General features: G+C 48.3%; 1 protein-coding gene across 1 annotated transcript in view; it reads left to right on the forward strand.

Moving 5' to 3' along the window:
- Window positions 1-25,883, forward strand: part of LOC121540093 (protogenin B-like) — a 53,490-nt gene that overhangs the window by 21,709 nt on the left and 5,898 nt on the right. Inside the window, exons 11-18 of the mRNA XM_045216363.1 lie at window positions 328-633; window positions 12,572-12,760; window positions 21,305-21,400; window positions 21,611-21,797; window positions 22,103-22,230; window positions 22,552-22,722; window positions 24,201-24,389; window positions 24,872-24,995. Of these exons, the coding sequence (XP_045072298.1) occupies window positions 328-633; window positions 12,572-12,760; window positions 21,305-21,400; window positions 21,611-21,797; window positions 22,103-22,230; window positions 22,552-22,722; window positions 24,201-24,389; window positions 24,872-24,995 (1,390 nt within the window). The remainder of the gene's footprint in view (window positions 1-327; window positions 634-12,571; window positions 12,761-21,304; window positions 21,401-21,610; window positions 21,798-22,102; window positions 22,231-22,551; window positions 22,723-24,200; window positions 24,390-24,871; window positions 24,996-25,883) is intronic.

The raw sequence follows: 25,883 nt of genomic DNA on the forward strand, positions 1-25,883 counted from the left end.
GAGTGACACAGTGGTCTAAGGCACTGCATCGCAGTGCTAGCTGTGCCACTAGAGATCCTGGTTCGAATCCAGGCTCTGTCGTAGCCGGCCGCGACCGGGAGACCCATGGGGCGGCGCACAATTGGCCCAGCGTCGTTCAGGGTATGGGAGGGAATGGCCGGCAGGGATGTAGCTCAGTTTGCAACGCCAGGGTTGTGGGTTCAATTCCCACGGGGGGCCAGTATGAACAAATTTAAAAATAATAATGTATGCACTAACTGTACGTCGCTCTGGATAAGAGCGTCTGCTAAATGACGTAAATGTATGTGTGGTGAATGTCCTCCCCAGTGCCCCTTCGTACCCCAGAGCTCAGCCTGACCAGCCACAGCCCTACAGACGTCCAGGTTTCGTGGCAGCCTCTACCAGCCAAACTGTCCCGTGGGCGCATCTGGGCCTATCGTCTGTCCTACCGCACGGCTGCAGACGCCACGGTTCTGTCTGTGGAGCTGGCCCAGAACAACACCCAGTACCTCCTGGGAGACCTTCAGTCTGATACCATCTACCTGCTCCGGATCGCTGCAGCCACCAGGGTGGGGTGGTGTGAACCCTCGTCCTGGACCTCCCACCGCACACCCAAGACCTCTAGTAATAAAGGTAACTAACATCACAGCCTAATCCTAACCCAAGACTAGTAATAACGTTAACTAACATCACAGCCTAGCCCGAGACTAGTAATAAAGGTAACTAACATCACAGCCTAATCCTAATCCTAGCCCGAGACTAGTAATAAAGTTAATTAACATCACAGCCTAATCCTAACCCGAGACTAGTAATAAAGGTAACTAACATCACAGCCTAATCCTAACATCACAGCCTAATCCTAGCCTGAGACTAGTAATAAAGGTAACTAACATCACAGCCTAATCCTAATCCTAGCCCGAGACTAGTAATAAAGGTAACTAACATCACAGCCTAATCCTAACATCACAGCCTAATCCTAATCCTAGCCTGAGACTAGTAATAAAGGTAACTAACATCACAGCCTAATCCTAGCCTGAGACTAGTAATAAAGGTAACTAACATCACAGCCTAATCCTAACCCTAGCCCGAGACTAGTAATAAAGTTAACTAACATCACAGCCTAATCCTAGCCTGAGACTAGTAATAAAGGTAACTAACATCACAGCCTAATCCTAACCCTAGCCCGAGACTAGTAATAAAGGTAACTAACATCACAGCCTAATCCTAGACTGAGACTAGTAATAAAGGTAACTAACATCACAGCCTAATCCTAGCCTGAGACTAGTAATAAAGGTAACTAACATCACAGCCTAATCCTAACCCTAGCCCGAGACTAGTAATAAAGGTAACTAACATCACAGCCTAATCCTAACCCGAGACTAGTAATAAAGGTAACTAACATCACAGCCTAATCCTAATCCTAGCCTGAGACTATTAATAAAGGTAACTAACATCACAGCCTAATCCTAATCCTAACCCGAGACTAGTAATAAAGGTAACTAACATCACAGCCTAATCCTAATCCTAGCCTGAGACTAGTAATAAAGGTAACTAACATCACAGCATGTAGAAGTGTTCAGAAACATATTCTATTCTTATTTACAAAAAAGTGACTCCGAAATTACACAATTTAACATTAATTTCTAATGCATTTTACCAGACGCTATTCTCCAGAGTGATTTACAGGAGCAATTAGGGTTAAGTGCTTTGCTCAAGGGCACATCAACATATTTTTTTCTCTCTTATTCTATTCGGCTCAGGGATTCGAACCGGTGACCTTTCAGTTACTGGCCCAACGTTCTTAACTGCTAGGGTACCTTCTGCACACCAAAAATGTAGTCATTGCGTGCTAGGACTAAGGGACCAACTACTAAACCTTTGACTACGTTAATACACATATAAGTGAATTTGTCCCAATACTTTTGACACCTTCAAATGGGGGGGGACTAGATATATAAAGTGCTTTCATTTCCAAACGGTAAAACAGATATATGTATGAAAATACCCTCAAGTGAAAGGTGACGTTCTGTCCTGTCGCCACATTTGATCTCAGATCCAAAATGGCGGAGTATAGAGGCAAATGTAAAGTTTTAGCTTCACTGTCCGAATAAATATACGCAGTGGAGCAATTGTGAAGATGAAAAGATATTGAGTCGTTTTTTTGGTGGGACAATGGAAGTTTGCTTGAAAATAAATATATTTTTATTGTTTCATAGGGAATGCCTTCTTCAGGATTTTAACAGGAAGAAGGATTTAGCAGTTATAACAGACAGGTCCTGCTGTAGATACAGGTCTTGTAGTCAAACTGTGCAGAATACGGCTGTGAACATGGTTGTCAGTCAGGGAGAATAGATGGGCTCGCTCCTTAGAGTGTGGGTGGGTGGGTGGGTGGGTCAGTGGGTGTGGGTGGGTGTGTCAGTGGGTGTGGGTGGGTGTGGGTGGGTGTGTCAGTGTGTGTGGGTGGGTGGGTGGGTCATTGTGGGTGGGTGGGTGGGTCAGTGTGTCTGGGTGGGTGGGTGGGTCATTGTGGGTGGGGTGGGTGGGTCAGTGTGTGTGGGTGGGTGTGTCAGTGTGTGTGGGTGTGGGTGGGTGGGTCAGTGTGTGTGGGTGTGGGTGGGTGGGTCAGTGTGTGGGTGGGTGGGTCAGTGTGTGTGGGTGGGTGTGTCAGTGTGTGTGGGTGGGTGGGTCAGTGTGTGTGGGTGCGTGTGTCAGTGTGTGTGGGTGGGTGGGTGGGTCAGTGTGGGTGGGTGGGTGGGTGGGTTAGTGTGGGTGGGTGGGTGGGTGGGTCAGTGTGTGTGGGTGGGTGGGTCAGTGTGTGTGGGTGTGGGTGGGTGGGTCAGTGTGTGGGTGGGTGGGTCAGTGTGTGTGGGTGGGTGGGTCAGTGTGTGTGGGTGGGTGGGTGTCTGGGTTGTGTGTGGGTGTGTGGGGGATGATATTGTGAATCCTTAGCCAGCTGTTTCTTTTCAAGTAATTTAATTTACCACAGAATAGAAATTAAAACACTATAGTTTCACACACAATATAAAAGCTATTAACAATTCCAAGGTATTGGTATTGGTTGCCATTTGAACAGATTAGATCCCTGGTATCCTACTACAGCCATTTCTTAGGGAAGTCTACTATAGTCTATCTTTATTTTGATTGGACAATGCTTTTGTTGTCATCATAGCATTGACTTATTGTCTCAACACAACCGGTCTTTGTCAGGGGCTTGTTTGTTTATGATCAATGTTCCATGGTGTCACGGTAACCAGTGAATCATTTGAAACTGAACAATACAGTTGAAGTCGGAAGTTTACGTACACCTTAGCCAAATACATTTAAACTCAGTTTTTCACAATTCCTGACTTTTAATCCTAGTAAATATTCCCTGTCTTAGGTCAGTTAGGATCACCACTTTATTTTAAGAATGTGAAATGTAAGAATAATAGTAGAGAGAATGATTTATTTCAGCTTTTATTTCTTTCATTGTCATGATTTAACTGGATTAGAACCCAAATGCAGACAAGTACACCAAGCCAGAGAAGGTTTAACAGGTTTATTTACAATGTTCAAAAAGTCCAGGTTTCCAATAATAGGGGAAGAGCAAGTCCAGGTTACAGGGAGGGTAACAGATCCAGGTCAGGGCAGGTGTGGTACCGTAATGTCCTAGTGTCCGTGGTGAGTCCAAAAGGGAGGTCCGGTAGTGGGGAGCAGGATGGTGGCGGCAGGAGTGAAGCGGAGGCAGAAGTCAGGTTCCCATAATCTGTGGCACAGGAGAAAAGTAAATAGAACAGGCCAAAAACACAAAGAGCGAAAACAAACAGGTTGAGTCGGCAGCGAGACTAACATGGTCGTCTTGACTATGATCTGACGATGAGTGGAAAGTTTGACCGGGTCTTAAAGGCTGAGGTGATTATGGTGAATGAGCTGCAGCTGGAACCCTGACTCCCGCACACCAGACTTCACTCCTGCAATCAAGGACAGACAGAGGGGAGGGGGAGAGCAGAGAGAGCGCTACCTAGCAGCAGTAGGCCTAACATTCATCACATTTCCAGTGGGTCAGAAGTTTACATACACTCAATTAGTATTTGGTAGCATTGCCTTTCAATTGTTTAACTTGGGTCAAACGTTTTGGGTAGCCTTCCACAAGCTTCCCACAATAAGTTGGGTGAATTTTGGCTCATTCCTCCTGACAGAGCTGGTGTAACTGAGTCAGGTTTGTAGGCCTCCTTGCTCGCACACGCTTTTTCAGTTCTGCCCACACATTTTCTATAGGATTGAGGTCAGGGCTTTGTGATGGCCACTCCAATACCTTGACTTTGTTGTCCTTAAGCCATTTTGCCACAACTTTGGAAGTATGCTTGGGGTCATTGTCCATTTGGAAGACCCATTTGCGACCAAGCTTTAACTTCCTGACTGATGTCTTGAGATGTTGCTTCAATATATCCACATAATTTTCCTTCCTCATGATGTCATCTATTTTGTGAAGTGCACCAGTCCCTCCTGCAGCAAAGCACCCCCACAGCATGATGCTGCTACCCCCGTGCTTCACGGTTGGGATGGTGTTCTTCGGCTTGCAAGCGTACCCCTTTTTCCTCCAAACATAACGATGGTCATTATGGCCAAACAGTTCTATTTTTGTTTCATCAGACCAGAGGACATTTCTCCAAAAAGTACAGAACGCGTCTCCTTCCTGAGCGGTATGACGGCTGCGTGGTCCCATGGTGTTTATACTTGCGTACTATTATTTGTACAGATGAACGTGGTACCTTCAGGCGTTTGGAAATTGCTCCCAAGGATGAACCAGACATTTTTCTGAGGTCTTGGCTGATTTCTTTTGATTTTCCCATAATGTCAAGCAAAGAGGCACTGAGTTTGAAGGTAGGCCTTGAAATACATCCACAGGTACACCTCCAATTGACTCAAATGATGTCAATTAGCCTATCAGAAGCTTCTAAAGCCATGACATAATTTTCTGGAATTTTCCAATGTCACACCCTGGCTCGGGGACTCATTATGTTGAGCCAGGGTGTGTTCATTCTATGTTTTCTGTTTCTTCGGTGGGTGTTCTAGGTTGTCGATTTTCTATGTTTGCCGGTGTGACTCCCAATCAGAGGCAACGAGTGTCAGCTGTCGGCTGGTTGTCTCTGATTGGGAGCCATATTTAATCTGTCGGTTTTTCCTTTGGTTTTGTGGGTTCTTGTTTTGAGTTAGTTTAGTTTCACCGTGTACTGTCACGTTATCGTCTTTGTTTGTTTTGATCGTGTTTCACTTATTAAAGAATATGTTTGCTTGCAACGCTGCGCCTTGGTCTACTCAATCCTACGACGATCGTGACAGAAGAACCCACCAAAACTGGACCAAGCAGCGTGAAGAGGAGAGAGGAAGGACCTGGGATCAGGGGAGTAGGAGTTTCGGCTGGGCCACGCTAAGTGAAGAGGAGAGAGGCTGGTCTATGAAGCAATGGATCGAGAGTCTGGCGAGAGCTAGGGAGGCCTGGTCCACGGGGGAGGAGAGAACCCCAGAAAATGTTTAGGGGGGGGCTCACGACGTGGGACGACGGGGCAGCAGGAGGCCGCGATGGAGGCGGTCCAGCGGGTGTGAAGAGGAGGCCGCCAGGTTAAGGGGGCCACTGGTCACAGAGGAGAGGGAAAGTGTGGAGGCACGGCGAGAGGTACTGGGGTGTGTCCCCAGCCCGGCCCGGCCTGTTCCTTCTCCCCGCACCAAGTCTGTGGTGCGTCTCGTCAGCCCTGTCCGGCTCGTTCCTGCTCTCCGCACCAAGTCTGTGGTGCGCGTCGCCAGTCCGGCCCGGCCTGTTCCTTCTCCCCGCACCAAACCTGTGGTGCGCGTCGCCAGCCCGGTCCGGCCTGTTCCTGCTCCCCGCACCAAGTCTGTGGTGCGTCTCGTCAGCCCTGTCCGGCTCGTTCCTGCTCTCCGCACCAAGTCGGTGGTGCGCGTCGCCAGCCCATTCCGGTCCATTCCTGCTCCACGCACCAAGCCAGGGGTGTGTATCGTCAGCCCGGTCCGGTCCGTTCCTGTTCCACGCACCAAGCCAGGGGCGCGTGTCGTCAGTCCGGCTCCGGCCAGCGGGGCTAGACAGGACCAGGAGTACTTTGGGGGGTTGGAGAGGAAGTGGGGATCAAGCCCGAGCCGGAGCCGCCGCCGAGGAGGAATGCCCACCCAGCCCTCCCCTGTTTTGCTCGTATTTAGGCGCGGTCGCAGTCCGCGCCTTTAGGGGGGGGTACTGTCACACCTTGGCTCGGGGACTCATTATGTTGAGCCAGGGTGTGTTCATTCTATGTTTTCTGTTTCTTCGGTGGGTGTTCTAGGTTGTCGATTTTCTATGTTTGCCGGTGTGACTCCCAATCAGAGGCAACGAGTGTCAGCTGTCGGCTGGTTGTCTCTGATTGGGAGCCATATTTAATCTGTCGGTTTTTCCTTTGGTTTTGTGGGTTCTTGTTTCGAGTTAGTTTAGTTTCACCGTGTACTGTCACGTTATCGTCTTTGTTTGTTTTGATCGTGTTTCACTTATTAAAGAATATGTTTGCTTGCAACGCTGCGCCTTGGTCTACTCAATCCTACGACGATCGTGACATCCAAGCTGTTTAAAGGCACAGTCAACTTAGTGTATGTAAACTTCTGAGCCACTGGAATTGTGATACAGTGAATTATAAGTGAAATAACCTGTCTGTAAACAATTGTTGGAAGAATTACTTGTGTCATGCACAAAGTAGATGTCCTAACCGACTTGCCAAAACTATAGTTTGTTAACAAGAAATTTGTGGAGTGGTTGAAAAATCCGACCTAAGTGTATGTAAACTTCCGACTTCAACTGCGTCTTTGTTGTTTGACCTTGTAGTTCATAACTGAAACAGAAACAATCTATTACCTAAGATACTCTGTTGGCTGCGAGGCCGTGAGTGGCTGGTTCTTCACATGGTATTGATTTTTCCTCATAGGATGGTAGCACTGGTATGTTGATATTTCTGTGTACAGTGGTTTTTCCAATCCCTGCCTCTGCTATGCGTGTTTTTTTTTACAGTTAATAACATAACCTTTATGGTACTGTACTGTACCTCATTATGAAACCTTGATGTTGTACCGTCACTCGGACACAGGAAGTCCCCATTGTGAGCAGGCAGTTCCTGGAAACAAGGCTTTGTGCATTGAATCATTTCAATAACAGAATGATGTGTCATTAACAGAATGATGTGCCAATAACAGAATGATGTGTCAATAACAGAATGATGTGCCAATAACATAATGATATGTCAATAACAGAATGATGTGTCAATAACAGAATGATGTGTCAATAACAGAATGATGTGTAAATAACAGAATGATATGTCAATAACAGAATGATGTGTCAATAACAGAATGATGTGTCAATAACAGAATGATGTGTCAATAACAGAATGATGTGTCAATAACAGAATGATGTGTCAATAACAGAATGATGTGTCAATAACAGAATGATGTGTCAATAACAGAATGATGTGTATTAGACTTAAGTATTAGACTTAAGTATTAGACCGCAGTATTAGACTTAAAACGAATCACCCAGCGATCATACACTGTTTACCAGGGGGCAGGGCTACCGACGTTAAGGCTAATCTAAAGATGGTGCTGGCTAAAGCTAAAACTGGCGAATGTAGAGAGTATAGAGATATTGTTATCCACGTCGGCACCAACGATGTTAGGATGAAACAGTCAGAGGTCACCAAGTGCAACATAGCTTCAGCGTGTAAATCAGCTAGAAAGATGTGTCGGCATCGAGTAATTGTCTCTGGCCCCCTCCCAGTTAGGGGAAGTGACGAGCTCTACAGCAGAGTCTCAGCACTCAATCGCTGGTTGAAAACTGTTTTCTGCCCCTCCCAAAAGATAACATTTGTGGATAATTGGCCCTCTTTCTGGGACTCACCCACAAACAGGATCAAGCCTGACCTGCTGAGGAGTGACGGACTCCATCCTAACTGGAGGGGTGCTCTCCTCTTATCTACCAACATAGATAGGGCTCTAACTCCTCTAGCCCCACAGTGAAATAGGGTGCAGGCCAGGCAGCAGGCTGTTAGCCAACCTGCCAGCTTAGTGGAGTCTGCCAATAGCATAGTCAGTGTAGTCAGCTCAGCCATACCCATTGAGACTGTGTCTGTGCCTCGACCTAGGTTGGGCAAAACTAAACATGGTGGTGTTCACCCTAGCAATCTTATTAGGATAAAGACCTCCTCCATTCCTGCCATTATTGAAAGAGATCGTGATACCTCACATCTCAAAATAGGGTTACTTAATGTTAGATCCCTCACTTCAAAGGCAGTCATAGTCAATGAACTAATCACTGATCATAATCTTGATGTGATTGGCCTGACTGAAACATGGCTTAAGCCTGATGAATTTGCTGTGTTAAATGAGGCCTCACCTCCTGGTTACACTAGTGACCATATTCCCCGTGCATCCCGCAAAGGCGGAGGTGTTGCTAACATTTACGATAGCAAATTTCAATTTACAAAAAAAAAAATGACGTTTTCATCTTTCGAGCTTCTAGTCATGAAATCTATGCAGCCTACTCAATCACTTTTTATAGCTACTGTTTACAGGCCTCCTGGGCCATATACAGCGTTCCTCTCTGAGTTTCCTGAATTCCTATCAGACCTTGTAGTCATAGCAGATCATATTCTAATTTTTGGTGATTTTAATATTCACATGGAGAAGTCCACAGACCCACTCCAAAAGTCTTTCGGAGCCATTATCGACTCAGTGGGTTTTGTCCAACATGTCTCTGGACCTACTCACTGCCACAGTCATACTCTGGACCTAGTTTTGTCCCATGGAATAAATGTTGTAGATCTTAATGTTTTTCCACAAAATCCTGGACTATCGGACCACCATTTTATTACGTTTGCAATCGCAACAAATAATCTGCTCAGACCCCAACCAAGGAGCATCAAAAGTCGTGCTATAAATTCTCAGACAACACAAAAATTCATTGATGCCCTTCCAGACTCCTTCTGCCTACCCAAGGACGTCAGAGGACAAAAATCAGTTAACCACTTAACTGAGGAACTCAATTTAACCTTGCGCAATACCCTAGATGCAGTTGCACCCCTAAAAACGAAAAACATTTGTCATAAGAAACTAGCTCCCTGGTATACAGAAAATACCCGAGCTTTGAAGCAAGCTTCCAGGAAATTGGAACGGAAATGGCGCCACACCAAACTGGAAGTCTTCCGACTAGCTTGGAAAGACAGTACCGTGCAGTACCGAAGAGCCCTCACTGCTGCTCGATCATCCTACTTTTCCAAATTAATCGAGGAAAATAAGAACAATCCAAAATTTCTTTTTGATACTGTTGCAAAGCTAACTAAAAAGCAGCATTCCCCAAGAGAGGATGGTTTTCACTTCAGCAGTGATAAATTCATGAACTTCTTTGAGGAAAAGATCATGACCATTAGAAAGCAAATTACGGACTCCTCTTTGAATCTGCGTATTCCTCCAGGGCTTAGCTGTCCTGGATCTGCACAGCTCTGCGAGGGCCTGGGATCGGGAGAGACACTTAAGTGTTTTAGTACTATATCTCTTGACACAATGATGAAAATAATCATGGCCTCTAAACCTTCAAGCTGCATACTGGATCCTATTCCTACTAAACTGCTGAAGGAGCTGCTTCCTGTGCTTGGCCCTCCTATGTTGAACATAATAAACAGCTCTCTATCCACCGGATGTGTACCAAACTCACTAAAAGTGGCAGTGATAAAGCCTCTCTTGAAAAAGCCAAACCTTGACCCGGAAAATATAAAAAACTATCGGCCTATATCGAATCTTCCATTCCTCTCAAAAATTTTAGAAAAAGCTGTTGCGCAGCAACTCACTGCCTTTCTGAAGACAAACAATGTATACGAAATGCTTCAGTCTGGTTTTAGACCCCATCATAGCACTGAGACTGCACTTGTGAAGGTGGTAAATGACCTTTTAATGGCGTCAGACCGAGGCTCTGCATCTGTCCTCGTGCTACTAGACCTTAGTGCTGCCTTTGACACCATCGATCACCACATTCTTTTGGAGAGACTGGAAACCCAAATTGGTCTACACGGACAAGTTCTGGCCTGGTTTAGATCCTACCTGTCGGAAAGATATCAGTTTGTCTCTGTGAATGGTCTGTCCTCCGACAAATCAACTGTACATTTCGGTGTTCCTCAAGGTTCCGTTTTAGGACCACTATTGTTTTCACTATATATTTTACCTCTTGGGGATGTTATTCGAAAACATAATGTTAACTTTCACTGCTATGCGGATGACACACAGCTGTACATTTCAATGAAGCATGGTGAAGCCCCAAAATTGCCCTCGCTAGAAGCCTGTGTTTCAGACATAAGGAAGTGGATGGCTGAAAACTTTTTTACTTTTAAACTCGGACAAAACAGAGATGCTTGTACTAGGTCCCAAGAAACAAAGAGATCTTCTGTTAAATCTGACAATTCATCTTGATGGTTGTAAAGTCGTCTCAAATAAAACTGTGAAGGACCTAGGCGTTACTCTTGACCCTGATCTCTCTTTTGACGAACATATCAAGACTGTTTCAAGGACAGCTTTTTTCCATCTACGTAACATTGCAAAAATCAGAAATTTTCTGTCCAAAAATGATGCAGAAAAATTAATCCATGCATTTGTTACTTCTAGATTAGACTACTGCAATGCTCTATTTTCCGGCTACCCGGATAAAGCACTAAATAAACTTCAGTTAGTGCTAAATACGGCTGCTAGAATCCTGACTAGAACCAAGAAATTTGATCATATTACTCCAGTGCTAGCTTCCCTACACTGGCTTCCTGTTAAGGCAAGGGCTGATTTCAAGGTTTTACTGTTAACCTATAAAGCGTTACATGGGCTTGCTCCTACCTATCTTTCCGAGTTGGTCCTGCCGTACATACCAATACGTACGCTACGGTCACAAGACGCAGGCCTCCTAATTGTCCCTAGAATTTCTAAGCAAACAGCGGGAGGCAGGGCTTTCTCCTATAGATCTCCATTTTTATGGAACAGTCTGCCTACCCATGTGAGAGACGCAGACTCGGTCTCAACCTTTAAGTCTTTACTGAAGACTTATCTCTTCAGTAGGTCATATGATTGAGTGTAGTCTGGCCCAGGAGTGTGAAGGTGAACGGAAAGGCTGGAGCAACGAACAGCCCTTGCTGTCTCTGCCGGGCCGGTTCCCCTCTCCACTGGGGTTCTCTGCCTCTAACCCTGTTGCAGGGGCTGAGTCACTGGCTTGCTGGTGCTCTTTCATGCCGTCCCTGGGAGGGGGTGCGTCACTTGAGTGGGTTGAGTTACTGACGTGATCTTCCTGTCTGGGTTGGCGCCCCCTTGGTTTGTGCTGTGGTGGAGACCTCTGTGGGCTATACTCGGCCTTGTCTCAGGATTGTAAGTTGGTGGTTGGGGATATCCCTCTAGTGGTGCGGGGGCTGTGCTTTGGCGGAGTGGGTGGGGTTATATCCTTCCTGTTTGGCCCTGTCCGGGGTTTCTTCGGATGGGGCCACAGTGTCTCCGGACCGCTCCTGTCTCAGCCTCCAGTATTTATGCTGCAGTAGTTTATGTGTCGGGGGGGCTGGGGTTAGTTGGTTATACCTGGAGTACTTCTCCTGTCTTATCCAGTGTCCTGTGTGAATTTAAGTATGCTCTCTCTAATTCTCTCGTTCTCTCTTTCTCTCTGAGAACCTGAGCCCTAGGACCATACGTCAGGACTACCGGGCATGATGACACCTTGCTGTCCCCAGTCCGCCTGGCCTTGCTGCTATTCCAGTTTCAACTGTTCTGCCTGCGGCTACGAAACCCCTACCTGTCCCAGACCTGCTGTTTTCAACTCTAAATGATCGGCTATGAAAAGCCAACTGAGAGACCTGAGCCCTAGGACCATACGTCGGGACTACCGGCCGTGGTGACTCCTTGCTGTCCCCAGTCCGCCTGGCCTTGCTGCTATTCCAGTTTAAACTGTTCTGCCTGCGGTTATGGAACCCCTACCTGTCCCAGACCTGCTGTTTTAAACTCTAATGATCGGCTATGAAAAGCCAACTGAGATTTATTCCTGATTATTATTTGACCATGCTTGTCACTTATGAACATTTTTGAACATCTTGGCATGGTTCTGTTATAATCTCCACCCGGCACAGCCAGAAGAGGACTGGCCACCCCTCATAGCCTGGTTCCTCTCTAGGTTTCTTCCTAGGTTTTGCCTTTCTAGGGAGTTTTTCCTAGCCACCGTGCTTCTACACCTGCATTACTAGCTGTTTGGGGTTTTAGGCTGGGTTTCTGTACAGCACTTCGAGATATTAGCTGATGTAAGAAGGGCTATATAAAATAAAATTGATTGATTGATTGATGTGTCAGTAACAGAATGATGTGTCAATAACAGAATGATGCGTTGTACTATGTGTAAGGGTTGCTGGTTGGCTTTCATTGTAGACATAGTGTGCATCTTAAATGGCACCCCATTCCCTATATAGTGCACTACTTTTGACCCGAGACCTATTTGAGATGCAGCCAGTATGTGTCCTTCGTCCTCCTCTTCATACCTGTTCTCCTTCCTGTGTCCCCACAGTGCCACCAGCCCCACTGCTGCAGCAACTGGAGCCTCTCAACTGCACCTCCATCTTGGTTCGATGGCAGCCATCTCCAGGCCTCGTGGTCGTCCATGGTTACCGGCTCTGTTACCATGAGGAGGGCCAACCAGAACAGCCTTCCATCCAGCTCCAGCCTGAGGACACAGAATACACCATCAGTGGTCTGGGTAAGTGATGATTAGAAATAGGTATAGATTGGGTAGAGGTGGGTAGAGGTAGAGGTAGAGGTGGGTAGAGGTGGGTAGAGGTAGAGGTAGAGGTAGAGGTGGGTAGAGGTAGAGGTAGAGGTAGAGGTGGGTAGAGGGGTAGAGGTGGGTAGAGGTAGAGGTGGGTAGAGGTAGAGGTGGGGGTAGAGGTGGGTAGAGGTAGAGGTGGGTAGAGGTAGAGGTGGGTAGAGGTAGAGGTGGGTAGAGGTAGAGGTGGGTAGAGGTAGAGGTGGGTAGAGGTAGAGGTAGAGGTGGGTAGAGGTAGAGGTAGAGGTGGGTAGAGGTAGAGGTAGGGGTGGGTAGAGGTAGAGGTAGAGGTAGAGGTGGGTGGGGGTAGAGGTAGAGGTGGGTAGAGGTAGAGGTGGGTAGAGGTAGAGGTAGAGGTGGGTAGAGGTGGGTAGAGGTAGAGGTAGAGGTGGGTAGAGGTGGGTAGAGGTGGGTAGAGGTAGAGGTGGGTAGAGGTGGGTAGAGGTAGAGGTGGGTAGAGGTGGGTAGAGGTGGGTAGAGGTAGAGGTGGGTAGAGGTAGAGGTGGGTAGAGGTGGGTAGAGGTAGAGGTGGGTAGAGGTGGGTAGAGGTAGAGGTGGGTAAGGGTAGAGGTGGGTAGAGGTAGAGGTGGGTAGAGGGTGGGTAGAGGTAGAGGTGGGTAGAGGTAGAGGTAGGTAGAGGTGGGTAGAGGTAGAGGTGGGTAGAGGTAGGTAGAGGTGGGTAGAGGTAGAGGTGGGTAGAGGTGGGTAGAGGTGGGTAGAGGTAGAGGTGGGTAGAGGTGGGTAGAGGTAGGTAGAGGTGGGTAGAGGTAGAGGTAGAGGTTGAGTGGCTGTAGGGACATCAACAGGTTACTAAGGGGAGATTCAGATACAGGAGGACAGCCATGGAACGGAGGGAGGGAGGGAGGGAGGGAGGGTTAGTGTCCCCTAAAGCTGAGGTATATTTTGCATGGCCTTATTTTTCAATATGTAGTGACATCATCTTTTAGTGTCCCCTTGTCCTTTCTCTCGGTCCGTCCCTGATCAATACGGCCTCTCCTAAACAGACCTCCCTTGCCCCCCCAGCCCCAATCCCTCTCCATCCATAGCCTGATCAATACGGCCTCTCCTAAACAGACCTCCCTTGCCCCCCAGCCCCAATCCCTCTCCATCCATAGCCTGATCAATACGGCCTCTCCTAAACAGACCTCCCTTGCCTCCCCAGCCCCACTGTCCAGACCCAAGCTCCTCCCCCAATCCCTCTCCATCCATAGCCTGGTCCCAGATCTGTTTGTGCTGTCTTACCAACTCCTATGGTCATTATCACATTTGGCATCATAATGACCATATGAGTTGAGAAGACAGCACCAACAGATCTGGGACCAGGCTAGTCCAGTCCCTGTCCAGTCCCCAGTGTCTCTCCATCCCCTCCCCAGTGTCTCTCCATCCCCTCCCCAGTGCCTCTCCATCCCCTCCCCAGTGCCTCTCCATCCCCTCCCCAGTGCCTCTCCATCCCCTCCCCAGTGCCTCTCCATCCCCTCCCCAGTGCCTCTCCATCCCCTCCCCAGTGCCTCTCCATCCCCTCCCCAGTGCCTCTCCATCCCCTCCCCAGTGCCTCTCCATCCCCTCCCCAGTGTCTCTCCATCCCCTCCCCAGTGTCTCTCCATCCCCCTCCCCAGTGTCTCTCCATCCCCTCCCCAGTGCCTCTCCATCCCCTCCCCAGTGCCTCTCCATCCCCTCCCCAGTGCCTCTCCATCCCCTCCCCAGTGCCTCTCCATCCCCTCCCCAGTGCCTCTCCATCCCCTCCCCAGTGTCTCTCCATCCCCTCCCCAGTGCCTCTCCATCCCCTCCCCAGTGTCTCTCCATCCCCTCCCCAGTGCCTCTCCATCCCTCCCCAGTGTCTCTCCATCCCCTCCCCAGTGCCTCTCCATCCCATCCCCAGTGTCTCTCCATCCCCTCCCCAGTGCCTCTCCATCCCCTCCCCAGTGCATCTCCATCCCCTCCCCAGTGTCTCTCCATCCCCTCCCCAGTGCCTCTCCATCCCCTCCCCAGTGCCTCTCCATCCCCTCCCCAGTGCCTCTCCATCCCCTCCCCAGTGCCTCTCCATCCCCTCCCCAGTGTCTCTCCATCCCCTCCCCAGTGCCTCTCCATCCCCTCCCCAGTGCCTCTCCATCCCCTCCCCAGTGCCTCTCCATCCCCTCCCCAGTGCCTCTCCATCCCCTCCCCAGTGCCTCTCCATCCCCTCCCCAGTGTCTCTCCATCCCCTCCCCAGTGCCTCTCCATCCCCTCCCCAGTGCCTCTCCATCCCCTCCCCAGTGCCTCTCCATCCCCTCCCCAGTGCCTCTCCATCCCCTCCCCAGTGTCTCTCCATCCCCTCCCCAGTGCCTCTCCATCCCCTCCCCAGTGCCTCTCCATCCCCTCCCCAGTGCCTCTCCATCCCCTCCCCAGTGCCTCTCCATCCCCTCCCCAGTGTCTCTCCATCCCCTCCCCAGTGCCTCTCCATCCCCTCCCCAGTGTCTCTCCATCCCCTCCCCAGTGTCTCTCCATCCCCTCCCCAGTGTCTCTCCATCCCCTCCCCAGTGTCTCTCCATCCCCTCCCCAGTGCCTCTCCATCCCCTCCCCAGTGTCTCTCCATCCCCTCCCCAGTGTCTCTCCATCCCCTCCCCAGTGCCTCTCCATCCCCTCCCCAGTGCCTCTCCATCCCCTCCCCAGTGCCTCTCCATCCCCTCCCCAGTGTCTCTCCATCCCCTCCCCAGTGCCTCTCCATCCCCTCCCCAGTGCCTCTCCATCCCCTCCCCAGTGCCTCTCCATCCCCTCCCCAGTGTCTCTCCATCCCCTCCCCAGTGCCTCTCCATCCCCTCCCCAGTGCCTCTCCATCCCCTCCCCAGTGCCTCTCCATCCCCTCCCCAGTGCCTCTCCATCCCCTCCCCAGTGTCTCTCCATCCCCTCCCCAGTGTCTCTCCATCCCCTCCCCCAGTGTCTCTCCATCCCCTCCCCAGTGCCTCTCCATCCCCTCCCCAGTGCTGCAGAGCCACTGGACCAGAGCTGCCCTATGACACCAACCCCCCCCCCCCCCCACCCGAAACCCTGACTAGCACCTCCTCTACAGCTGGGGGGACGGGGGGGACGGGGGGACGGGGGGGGTTACCCCACACTCCACATCCCCCTGGGATTGGCCAGAGCTGGACAGACCTATGACCTATGGCCGTGACACAGTGGACTTGGATTAGAGAATTGCCATGTCTGTCCCCCCCCCATTACACAATGGCCTGCTGGCTGTGTTGTCCATGTAAATAGTGATGGCCTGCTGGCTGTGTTGTCCATGTAAATAGTGATGGCCTGCTGGCTGTGTTGTCCATGTAAATAGTGATGGCCTGCTGGCTGTGTTGTCCATGTAAATAGTGATGGCCTGCTGGCTGTGTTGTCCATGTAAATAGTGATGGCCTGCTGGCTGTGTTGTCCATGTAAATAGTGATGGCCTGCTGGCTGTGTTGTCCATGTAAATAGTGATGGCCTGCTGGCTGTGTTGTCCATGTAAATAGTGATGGCCTGCTGGCTGTGTTGTCCATGTAAATAGTGATGGCTTGCTGGCTGTGTTGTCCATGTAAATAGTGATGGCCTGCTGGCTGTGTTGTCCATGTAAATAGTGATGGCCTGCTGGCTGTGTTGTCCATGTAAATAGTGATGGCCTGCTGGCTGTGTTGTCCATGTAAATAGTGATGGCCTGCTGGCTGTGTTGTCCATGTAAATAGTGATGGCCTGCTGGCTGTGTTGTCCATGTAAATAGTGATGGCCTGCTGGCTGTGTTGTCCATGTAAATAGTGATGGCCTGCTGGCTGTGTTGTCCATGTAAATAGTGATGGCCTGCTGGCTGTGTTGTCCATGTAAATAGTGATGGCCTGCTGGCTGTGTTGTCCATGTAAATAGTGATGGCCTGCTGGCTGTGTTGTCCATGTAAATAGTGATGGCCTGCTGGCTGTGTTGTCCATGTAAATAGTGATGGCCTGCTGGCTGTGTTGTCCATGTAAATAGTGATGGCCTGCTGGCTGTGTTGTCCATGTAAATAGTGATGGCTTGCTGGCTGTGTTGTCCATGTAAATAGTGATGGCCTGCTGGCTGTGTTGTCCATGTAAATAGTGATGGCCTGCTGGCTGTGTTGTCCATGTAAATAGTGATGGCCTGCTGGCTGTGTTGTCCATGTAAATAGTGATGGCCTGCTGGCTGTGTTGTCCATGTAAATAGTGATGGCCTGCTGGCTGTGTTGTCCATGTAAATAGTGATGGCCTGCTGGCTGTGTTGTTGTCCATGTAAATAGTGATGGCCTGCTGGCTGTGTTGTCCATGTAAATAGTGATGGCCTGCTGGCTGTGTTGTTGTCCATGTAAATAGTGATGGCCTGCTGGCTGTGTTGTTGTCCATGTAAATAGTGATGGCCTGCTGGCTGTGTTGTCCATGTAAATAGTGATGGCCTGCTGGCTGTGTTGTTGTCCATGTAAATAGTGATGGCCTGCTGGCTGTGTTGTCCATGTAAATAGTGATGGCCTGCTGGCTGTGTTGTCCATGTAAATAGTGATGGCCTGCTGGCTGTGTTGTCCATGTAAATAGTGATGGCCTGCTGGCTGTGTTGTCCATGTAAATAGTGATGGGCTGCTGGCTGTGTTGTCCATGTAAATAGTGATGGCTTGCTGGCTGTGTTGTCCATGTAAATAGTGATGGCCTGCTGGCTGTGTTGTCCATGTAAATAGTGATGGCCTGCTGGCTGTGTTGTCCATGTAAATAGTGATGGCCTGCTGGCTGTGTTGTCCATGTAAATAGTGATGGCCTGCTGGCTGTGTTGTCCATGTAAATAGTGATGGCCTGCTGGCTGTGTTGTTGTCCATGTAAATAGTGATGGCCTGCTGGCTGTGTTGTCCATGTAAATAGTGATGGCCTGCTGGCTGTGTTGTTGTCCATGTAAATAGTGATGGCCTGCTGGCTGTGTTGTCCATGTAAATAGTGATGGCCTGCTGGCTGTGTTGTCCATGTAAATAGTGATGGCCTGCTGGCTGTGTTGTCCATGTAAATAGTGATGGCCTGCTGGCTGTGTTGTCCATGTAAATAGTGATGGCCTGCTGGCTGTGTTGTCCATGTAAATAGTGATGGCTTGCTGGCTGTGTTGTCCATGTAAATAGTGATGGCCTGCTGGCTGTGTTGTCCATGTAAATAGTGATGGCCTGCTGGCTGTGTTGTCCATGTAAATAGTGATGGCCTGCTGGCTGTGTTGTCCATGTAAATAGTGATGGCCTGCTGGCTGTGTTGTCCATGTAAATAGTGATGGCCTGCTGGCTGTGTTGTCCATGTAAATAGTGATGGCCTGCTGGCTGTTGTTGTCCATGTAAATAGTGATGGCCTGCTGGCTGTGTTGTCCATGTAAATAGTGATGGCCTGCTGGCTGTGTTGTTGTCCATGTAAATAGTGATGGCCTGCTGGCTGTGTTGTTGTCCATGTAAATAGTGATGGCCTGCTGGCTGTGTTGTCCATGTAAATAGTGATGGCCTGCTGGCTGTGTTGTTGTCCATGTAAATAGTGATGGCCTGCTGGCTGTGTTGTCCATGTAAATAGTGATGGCCTGCTGGCTGTGTTGTCCATGTAAATAGTGATGGCCTGCTGGCTGTGTTGTCCATGTAAATAGTGATGGCCTGCTGGCTGTGTTGTCCATGTAAATAGTGATGGCCTGCTGGCTGTGTTGTCCATGTAAATAGTGATGGCCTGCTGGCTGTGTTGTCCATGTAAATAGTGATGGCCTGCTGGCTGTGTTGTTGTCCATGTAAATAGTGATGGCCTGCTGGCTGTGTTGTCCATGTAAATAGTGATGGCCTGCTGGCTGTGTTGTCCATGTAAATAGTGATGGCCTGCTGGCTGTGTTGTCCATGTAAATAGTGATGGCCTGCTGGCTGTGTTGTTGTCCATGTAAATAGTGATGGCCTGCTGGCTGTGTTGTCCATGTAAATAGTGATGGCCTGCTGGCTGTGTTGTCCATGTAAATAGTGATGGCCTGCTGGCTGTGTTGTCCATGTAAATAGTGATGGCCTGCTGGCTGTGTTGTCCATGTAAATAGTGATGGCCTGCTGGCTGTGTTGTCCATGTAAATAGTGATGGCCTGCTGGCTGTGTTGTCCATGTAAATAGTGATGGCCTGCTGGCTTTGTTTTCCATGTAAATAGTGATGGCCTGCTGGCTGTGTTGTTGTCCATGTAAATAGTGATGGCCTGCTGGCTGTGTTGTCCATGTAAATAGTGATGGCCTGCTGGCTGTGTTGTCCATGTAAATAGTGATGGCCTGCTGGCTGTGTTGTCCATGTAAATAGTGATGGCCTGCTGGCTGTGTTGTCCATGTAAATAGTGATGGCCAGCTGGCTGTGTTGTCCATGTAAATAGTGATGGCCTGCTGGCTGTGTTGTCCATGTAAATAGTGATGGCCTGCTGGCTTTGTTGTCCATGTAAATAGTGCCCAACAGATGCAGAGGAGTCCATGTGATTGTGAAACAGTCCTTAGACTGATAGAGATGAGATAGGGATGTATATCTTGGTTGATTTGATTAGATCTTGATATAGGCTTTTAATTCCCATTTCTTCGAACAGGTAAAGGATTTATCCGGAAGTAAATCAACAGATTTATCTAGAAGGAATCAAATGATATATGCTCATGATGAGTTAAGGTTCCATACTGGGCAACTGCCTCAATAATAGCATTCTTATTTGCTCCTCACCATTCCTCCAGGCCTAGCCTATATGTCTCCAAGTTGAAGGGTAGATAGAAGGGTGGAGGGGCAGCCAGTTGGAACAGAAGTTCCTGAGAAGTTGAAACAAAGGGGCCCAGCTTCTCCCCTCTCCAATCCCCTTCTCTCCTCTCCTCTCCTCTCCTCTCCTCTCCTCTCCTCTCCTCTCCTCTCCTCTCCTCTCCTCTCCTCTCCTCTTCTCTTCTCTTCTCTTCTCTTCTCTTCTCTTCTCTTCTCTTCTCTTCTCTTCTCTTCTCTTCTCTTCTCTTCTCTTCTCTTCTCTTCTCTTCTCTTCTCTTCTCTCCTCTCATCTTCTCTCATCTTCTCTCTTCTCTTCTCTTCTCTTCTCTTCTCTTCTCTTCTCTTCTCTTCTCTTCTCTTCTCTTCTCTTCTCTTCTCTTCTCTTCTCTTCTCTTCTCTTCTCTTCTCTTCTCTTCTCTTCTCTTCTCTTCTCTTCTCTTCTCTTCTCTTCTCTTCTCTTCTCTTCTCTTCTCTCTCCTCTCCTCTCCTCTCCTCTCCTCTCCTCTCCCACACTCCTGAAGCCCAGATTCCTTCTCTGACCCCTGACCCTAGTCAGCCACCCCCCGGTCCCAGGGGCCCTGGATCCCAGCAGCTGAATGTTGCCCCTGGCCCCCCAGCCCCGGCCGAGCCCCCCGGCCACCATTCCCCACCAGCACCCAACAGACCTGGACACACACACACAACCTCCCTCCGCCCCTCTCCACTGGTCAACACCCAGAACCTTTCACGCCAAGAGACATAAAACAACTTAACGCTCCCTTACATACAGCATGGTTTACGAGGTGGTGGCCATGGCGATGGTGGGTTTTTTAAAGTGAAAGACACTGGATTGAATTGCACAGTTTTTAAGCGAAAGGGTAATAACTTGTTTTAACTATATAAACCTTGTTTGATTTCTCTGAACTGATTTGTTGCAGAATCCTCATGTGGTTACCGGAGGTTGGGTCAATTCAGAAAGTAAATAGAAATTCCAATCCCAATTTTCATCAACGCTTTTCAATGACAAAACTGAAATTGATGCAGTAACCAGCATGGATGAAAGTCAGCTGTAGTTTATTTAGCAGAGCGTGAGGACTCCATTTTTCAGTAGATCATTTATTTAGGATGAAGAGAGACAGTCAGTACTCCTGTCTGTTATGGGGTTCAGAAGCAACTCCTCTGTTTCTAAAGGTCTACAGGCAGACTGTGGGCTCATTCCAAAGCTCTCTCCTCTCTGCTCTGTGACAAGATATACATTTACATTTTAGCAGACGCTCTTATCCAGAGCGACTTACAGTTAGTGAATACATATTTATTTATACTGGCCCCCCGTTGGAATCGAACCCACAACCCTGGCGTTGCAAACGCCATGCTCTATCAACTGAGCTACATCAATTCTACAAATGTTTCCATGTTTTATGTGTGTTTATATGATACCAGGGGTCGAAGCTCGACCAAGTTCCCCAGTTAGTTTTTGTAGTCGGGACCCGCGGTCCGTATTGACCCCGTTCTGGGTCCGGACAGCGCCAACGCAGTTCCACCCCCGACACCGCCAAAACGTCGGCTACGCGGCTGTCGGCTATCGCCGGTTAACGCTTGATCTGATTGGATCTAGGCCTTGGTGTGTTAACTGGTTTGAACTCATTGTGACTGATAGTGGCCCTCTCAGGCTTTTGTTAGCCCCAGTTGTTTTAAGGGATTATGGTGGTCAGTTGATAATAAACAGAACATTTCATATTTATTTCCACTTATGTTATTTATTAATCTACTGTTGATTGTTTTCTAGACCCAAGGAGGAAGTACCATGTGAAACTGTTGGCACTAAGCCTAGTAGGAGATGGTTACCAGGCCGACCAGACCGTCAGCACCCCAGGATGTGTGTGTACGTAAACAAAAACAAAAAAAACAGATAAATTCTTACCATTGAACTGCTTCAGCTTCTGTTCATCCTGAAGTCTACATTGGCCTCTAACACATCTCCCACCACCATAAAAAAAATACTTCTAGACAGCTGAAGCAAGCGCACACGTTTTCTTCAGGAAATAATACATTTTCTAGTTGTGACTAATTTGTGCGTCTGTGTTTGTTACAGCAGTCCGAGATCACCCGGTGGCCCAGCCTCCAGCCCCGGACCACGTGAGTGCGGTGGCTAACAGCTCGTCAGCGGTGTACCTGCGTTGGAGCCGTCCTGCCTTCGCCTCCGGGAAGGCTGTCAGCTACACAGCTCGCTGTACACGCGTGGGCCTGACGAACGCGTCGGCCATACGATACGTACAGACGTGAGTTCGTGACCAGTGTTCTGCAACAGAACTCCCCAAGTTCAAGAAAGACACTTGTGATGTTCATACATGTATACTGGGGTCTGTTGAAGAATACTTTCCTACTATTTTAATACTAAGATTATTACTTCACTACTATGCTTTTATCCATTGTCATTTTTCAGATCATGGAAATGTATATTTCATGTGGTGATTTAGTTCTACACTTTGCTTCTAACAAGAGACTGAAGATCAAGATTGTTTTGACACAGTTGTTGGATTGAACCTGTCGTGATTGCTAATGCTGTCTGTTCCGTCCTCGTCAGTATCAACCAGAGTGTGCTGATACAAGGTCTGGAACCCAACACCCGCTATGAGTTAGTGACGCGTCTCCATGCCGACCAGCTGTCCAGTCCCTGGAGTTCTGTTGTCCACCAGAGGACCCTTCCTGCAGGTAAACAATCATCTTCTAATCTTCCTTTTCTGACTATCAACTCCCAAGGGTAACCAGGGTAACCAGGGTAACCAGGGTAACAAGGGTAACCAGGGTAACCAGGGTAACAAGGGCCCTCTATCTATAGATCATGAAGCAGTCTAATTCACTTTAAAAGCCATCAACAGTAGAGCTTCCTTCCCAGTCTACCCCAAACTGGGCTTGAACCAAGGACCCCTCTGCATACAACAACACTCACCTATCAAAGCCAACCATACTAGATGACGGACCAAGATACTGTTAAACTAAAGAGACTCAAATGACCCTTTTGCTGTTCGTCAGCGCCCAGCCATCCACCTGAAGGTGTGAGGGTGTCTCTGATTGAGGACGACACAGCCCTGGTTTCCTGGAGGGAACCAGAGGGGAACAACCTGGCAGTGACACATTACACCATCCTGTACGCCTCACAGAGGGCCTGGCTGGCCGGACACTGGCAGAAACTGCAGAGGAAGGGTGAGTATGGACACTGGCAGACACTGCAGAGGGAGGGCGAGTATGGACACTGGCAGACACTGCAGAGGGAGGGTGAGTATGGACACTGGCAGACACTGCAGAGGGAGGGTGAGTATGGACACTGGCAGACACTGCAGAGGGAGGGTGAGTATGGACACTGGTAGATACTGCAGAGGGAGGGTGAGTATGGACACTGGCAGACACTGCAGAGGGAGGGTGAGTATGGACACTGGCAGACACTGCAGAGGGAGGGTGAGTATGGACACTGGCAGACACTGCAGAGGGAGGGTGAGTATGGACACTGGCAGACACTGCAGAGGGAGGGTGAGTATGGACACTGGCAGACACTGCAGAGGGAGGGTGAGTATGGACACTGGCAGACACTGCAGAGGGAGGGTGAGTATGGACACTGGCAGACACTGCAGAGGGAGGGTGAGTATGGACACTGGCAGACACTGCAGAGGGAGGGTGAGTATGGACACTGGCAGACACTGCAGAAGGAGGGTGAGTATGGACACTGGCAGACACTGCAGAGGGAGGGTGAGTATGGACACTGGCAGACACTGCAGAGGGAGGGTGAGTATGGACACTGGCAGACACTGCAGAGGGAAGCTGAGTATGGACACTGGCAGACACTGCAGAGGGAAGCTGAGTATGGACACTGGCAGACACTGCAGAGGGAGGGTGAGTATGGACACTGGCAGACACTGCAGAGGGAGGGTGAGTATGGACACTGGCAGACACTGCAGAGGGAGGGTGAGTATGGACACTGGCAGACACTGCAGAGGGAGGGTGAGTATGGACACTGGCAGACACTGCAGAGGGAGGGTGAGTATGGACACTGGCAGACACTGCAGAGGGAAGCTGAGTATGGACACTGGCAGACACTGCAGAGGGAAGCTGAGTATGGACACTGGCAGACACTGCAGAGGGAGGGTGAGTATGGACACTGGCAGACACTGCAGAGGGAGGGTGAGTATGGACACTGGCAGACACTGCAGAGGGAGGGTGAGTATGGACACTGGCAGACACTGCAGAGGGAGGGTGAGTATGGACACTGGCAGACACTGCAGAGGGAGGGTGAGTATGGACACTGGCAGACACTGCAGAGGGAGGGTGAGTATGGACACTGGCAGACACTGCAGAGGGAGGGTGAGTATGGACACTGGCAGACACTGCAGAGGGAGGGTGAGTATGGACACTGGCAGACACTGCAGAGGGAGGGTGAGTATGGACAGCTATTGCTTATACCCTTTATACATCACTGAGCCAAGCTGAGCTGAGCTGAGCTGAGCTGTACTGAGCTGTACTGGGCTGGCCTGGTTACACATCCACCGTGGTTACTATAACTGTGCTGGAAAGGACATTGTTAAAAGAACAGATCCGAGCCAACACAGTACATTTTGTATCATGGCTGTGTCCTCATGATGTGTTCTTATTCAGTGCTCTCTAACACCAGTCCTGTCTTTCCCCTACAGGGAGCAACACCATGGCCTTGCTGGAGCGTCTGGAGCCTGGTAACGTCTACCTGGTGAAGATATCTGCCTCCAACCAGGTGGGAGACGGGCCCTTCTCTACCACTGTGGAGCTGGCCCTGGGGCCTAGGCCTACACACAGAGGGAAGAGGCCCAGGCACTCAGACAGCGGCTCCTCCTCAGACACTACAGGTCAGTATGGTTACAGGGGCAGCGGGTAGCCTGGCAGTTAAGAACGTTAGGCCAGTAAACGAAAGGTTGCTGGTTCGTGTCCCCGAGCCGGCAAAGTGGAAACAACTGCTCCCCGGGTGCTGATGATGTCGATTAAGGCAGGCCCCCCGCACCTCTCTGATTCAGTTGAATGCATTCAGTTGTACAACTGACTAGGTATCCCCTTTCCCAATGGAGTGTTGTTGGACTGGGGAGATAAATGAATTTACATGTCTTGAATGTTGATAACACTGCTGTTGGAGACATACAAACTGATCCTGTGCAGAATATAGCATCAAACCAATTATATTTTTAACTCTGCCTTGTCTAAGTGCTAACAGGCTGGTCCCAGATCTGTTAGGGGTGTAAAGCTAACAGCTGTATAGTTCCAGTGCTTATAGTACTTGCCCAAAGTGAGATGATTTATCCTGTGTAACAGTTTGCCTTCTGCTTGTCTCCTCCAGTGTTCTCTGAAGGACTGCACCACATGGATCAGAAGTCCATGACAGGCATCATGGTGGGGGTCTGCATCGCTCTGACCTGTATCACCATCTGTGCCCTCATCCTCATCAACAAAGGCAGATCCAGGTACGTATCTATAATATTCTTCTTCCTCTTTTATAGTAATCTTCTTCTTCTTCTTTTATAGTAATCTTCTTCTTCTTCTTTAATAGTAATCTTCTTCTTCTTTTATAGTAATCTTCTTCTTCTTTTATAGTAATCTTCTTCTTCTTTTATAATAATCTTCTTATTATTATTTTATAGTAATCTTCTTCTTCTTTAATAGTAATCTTCTTCTTCTTTTATAGTAATCTTCTTCTTTGATAGTAATCTTCTTATTATTATTTTATAATAATCTTCTTCTTCTTCTTTTATAGTAATCTTCTTCTTTTATAGTAATCTTCTTCTTCTTTTATAGTAATCTTCTTATTATTATTTTATAGTAATCTTCTTCTTCTTCTTCTTCTTTTATAGTAATCTTCTTCTTATTATTTTATAGTAATCTTCTTCTTCTTTTATAGTAATCTTCTTCTTTTATAGTAATCTTATTATTATTTTATAATAATCTTCTTCTTCTTCTTTTATAGTAATCTTCTTCTTCTTTTATAGTAATCTTCTTTTATAGTAATCTTCTTATTATTATTTTATAGTAATCTTCTTCTTCTTCTTCTTCTTCTTCTTCTTTTATAGTAATCTTATTATTATTATTTTATAGTAATCTTCTTCTTCTTTTATAGTAATCTTCTTCTTTTATAGTAATCTTCTTCTTATTATTTTATAGTAATCTTCTTCTTCTTCTTCTTTTATAGTAATCTTATTATTATTATTTTATAGTAATCTTCTTCTTCTTTTATAGTAATCTTCTTCTTTGATAGTAATCTTCTTCTTCTTTTACAGTAATCTTCTTCTTATTTTATAGTAATCTTCTTCTTTGATAGTAATCTTCTTCTTCTTCTTTTATAGTAATCTTCTTCT

This window comes from Coregonus clupeaformis, unplaced genomic scaffold (genome assembly GCF_020615455.1).
Source record: "Coregonus clupeaformis isolate EN_2021a unplaced genomic scaffold, ASM2061545v1 scaf0694, whole genome shotgun sequence".
Classification (NCBI taxonomy): Eukaryota; Metazoa; Chordata; class Actinopteri; order Salmoniformes; family Salmonidae; genus Coregonus; species Coregonus clupeaformis.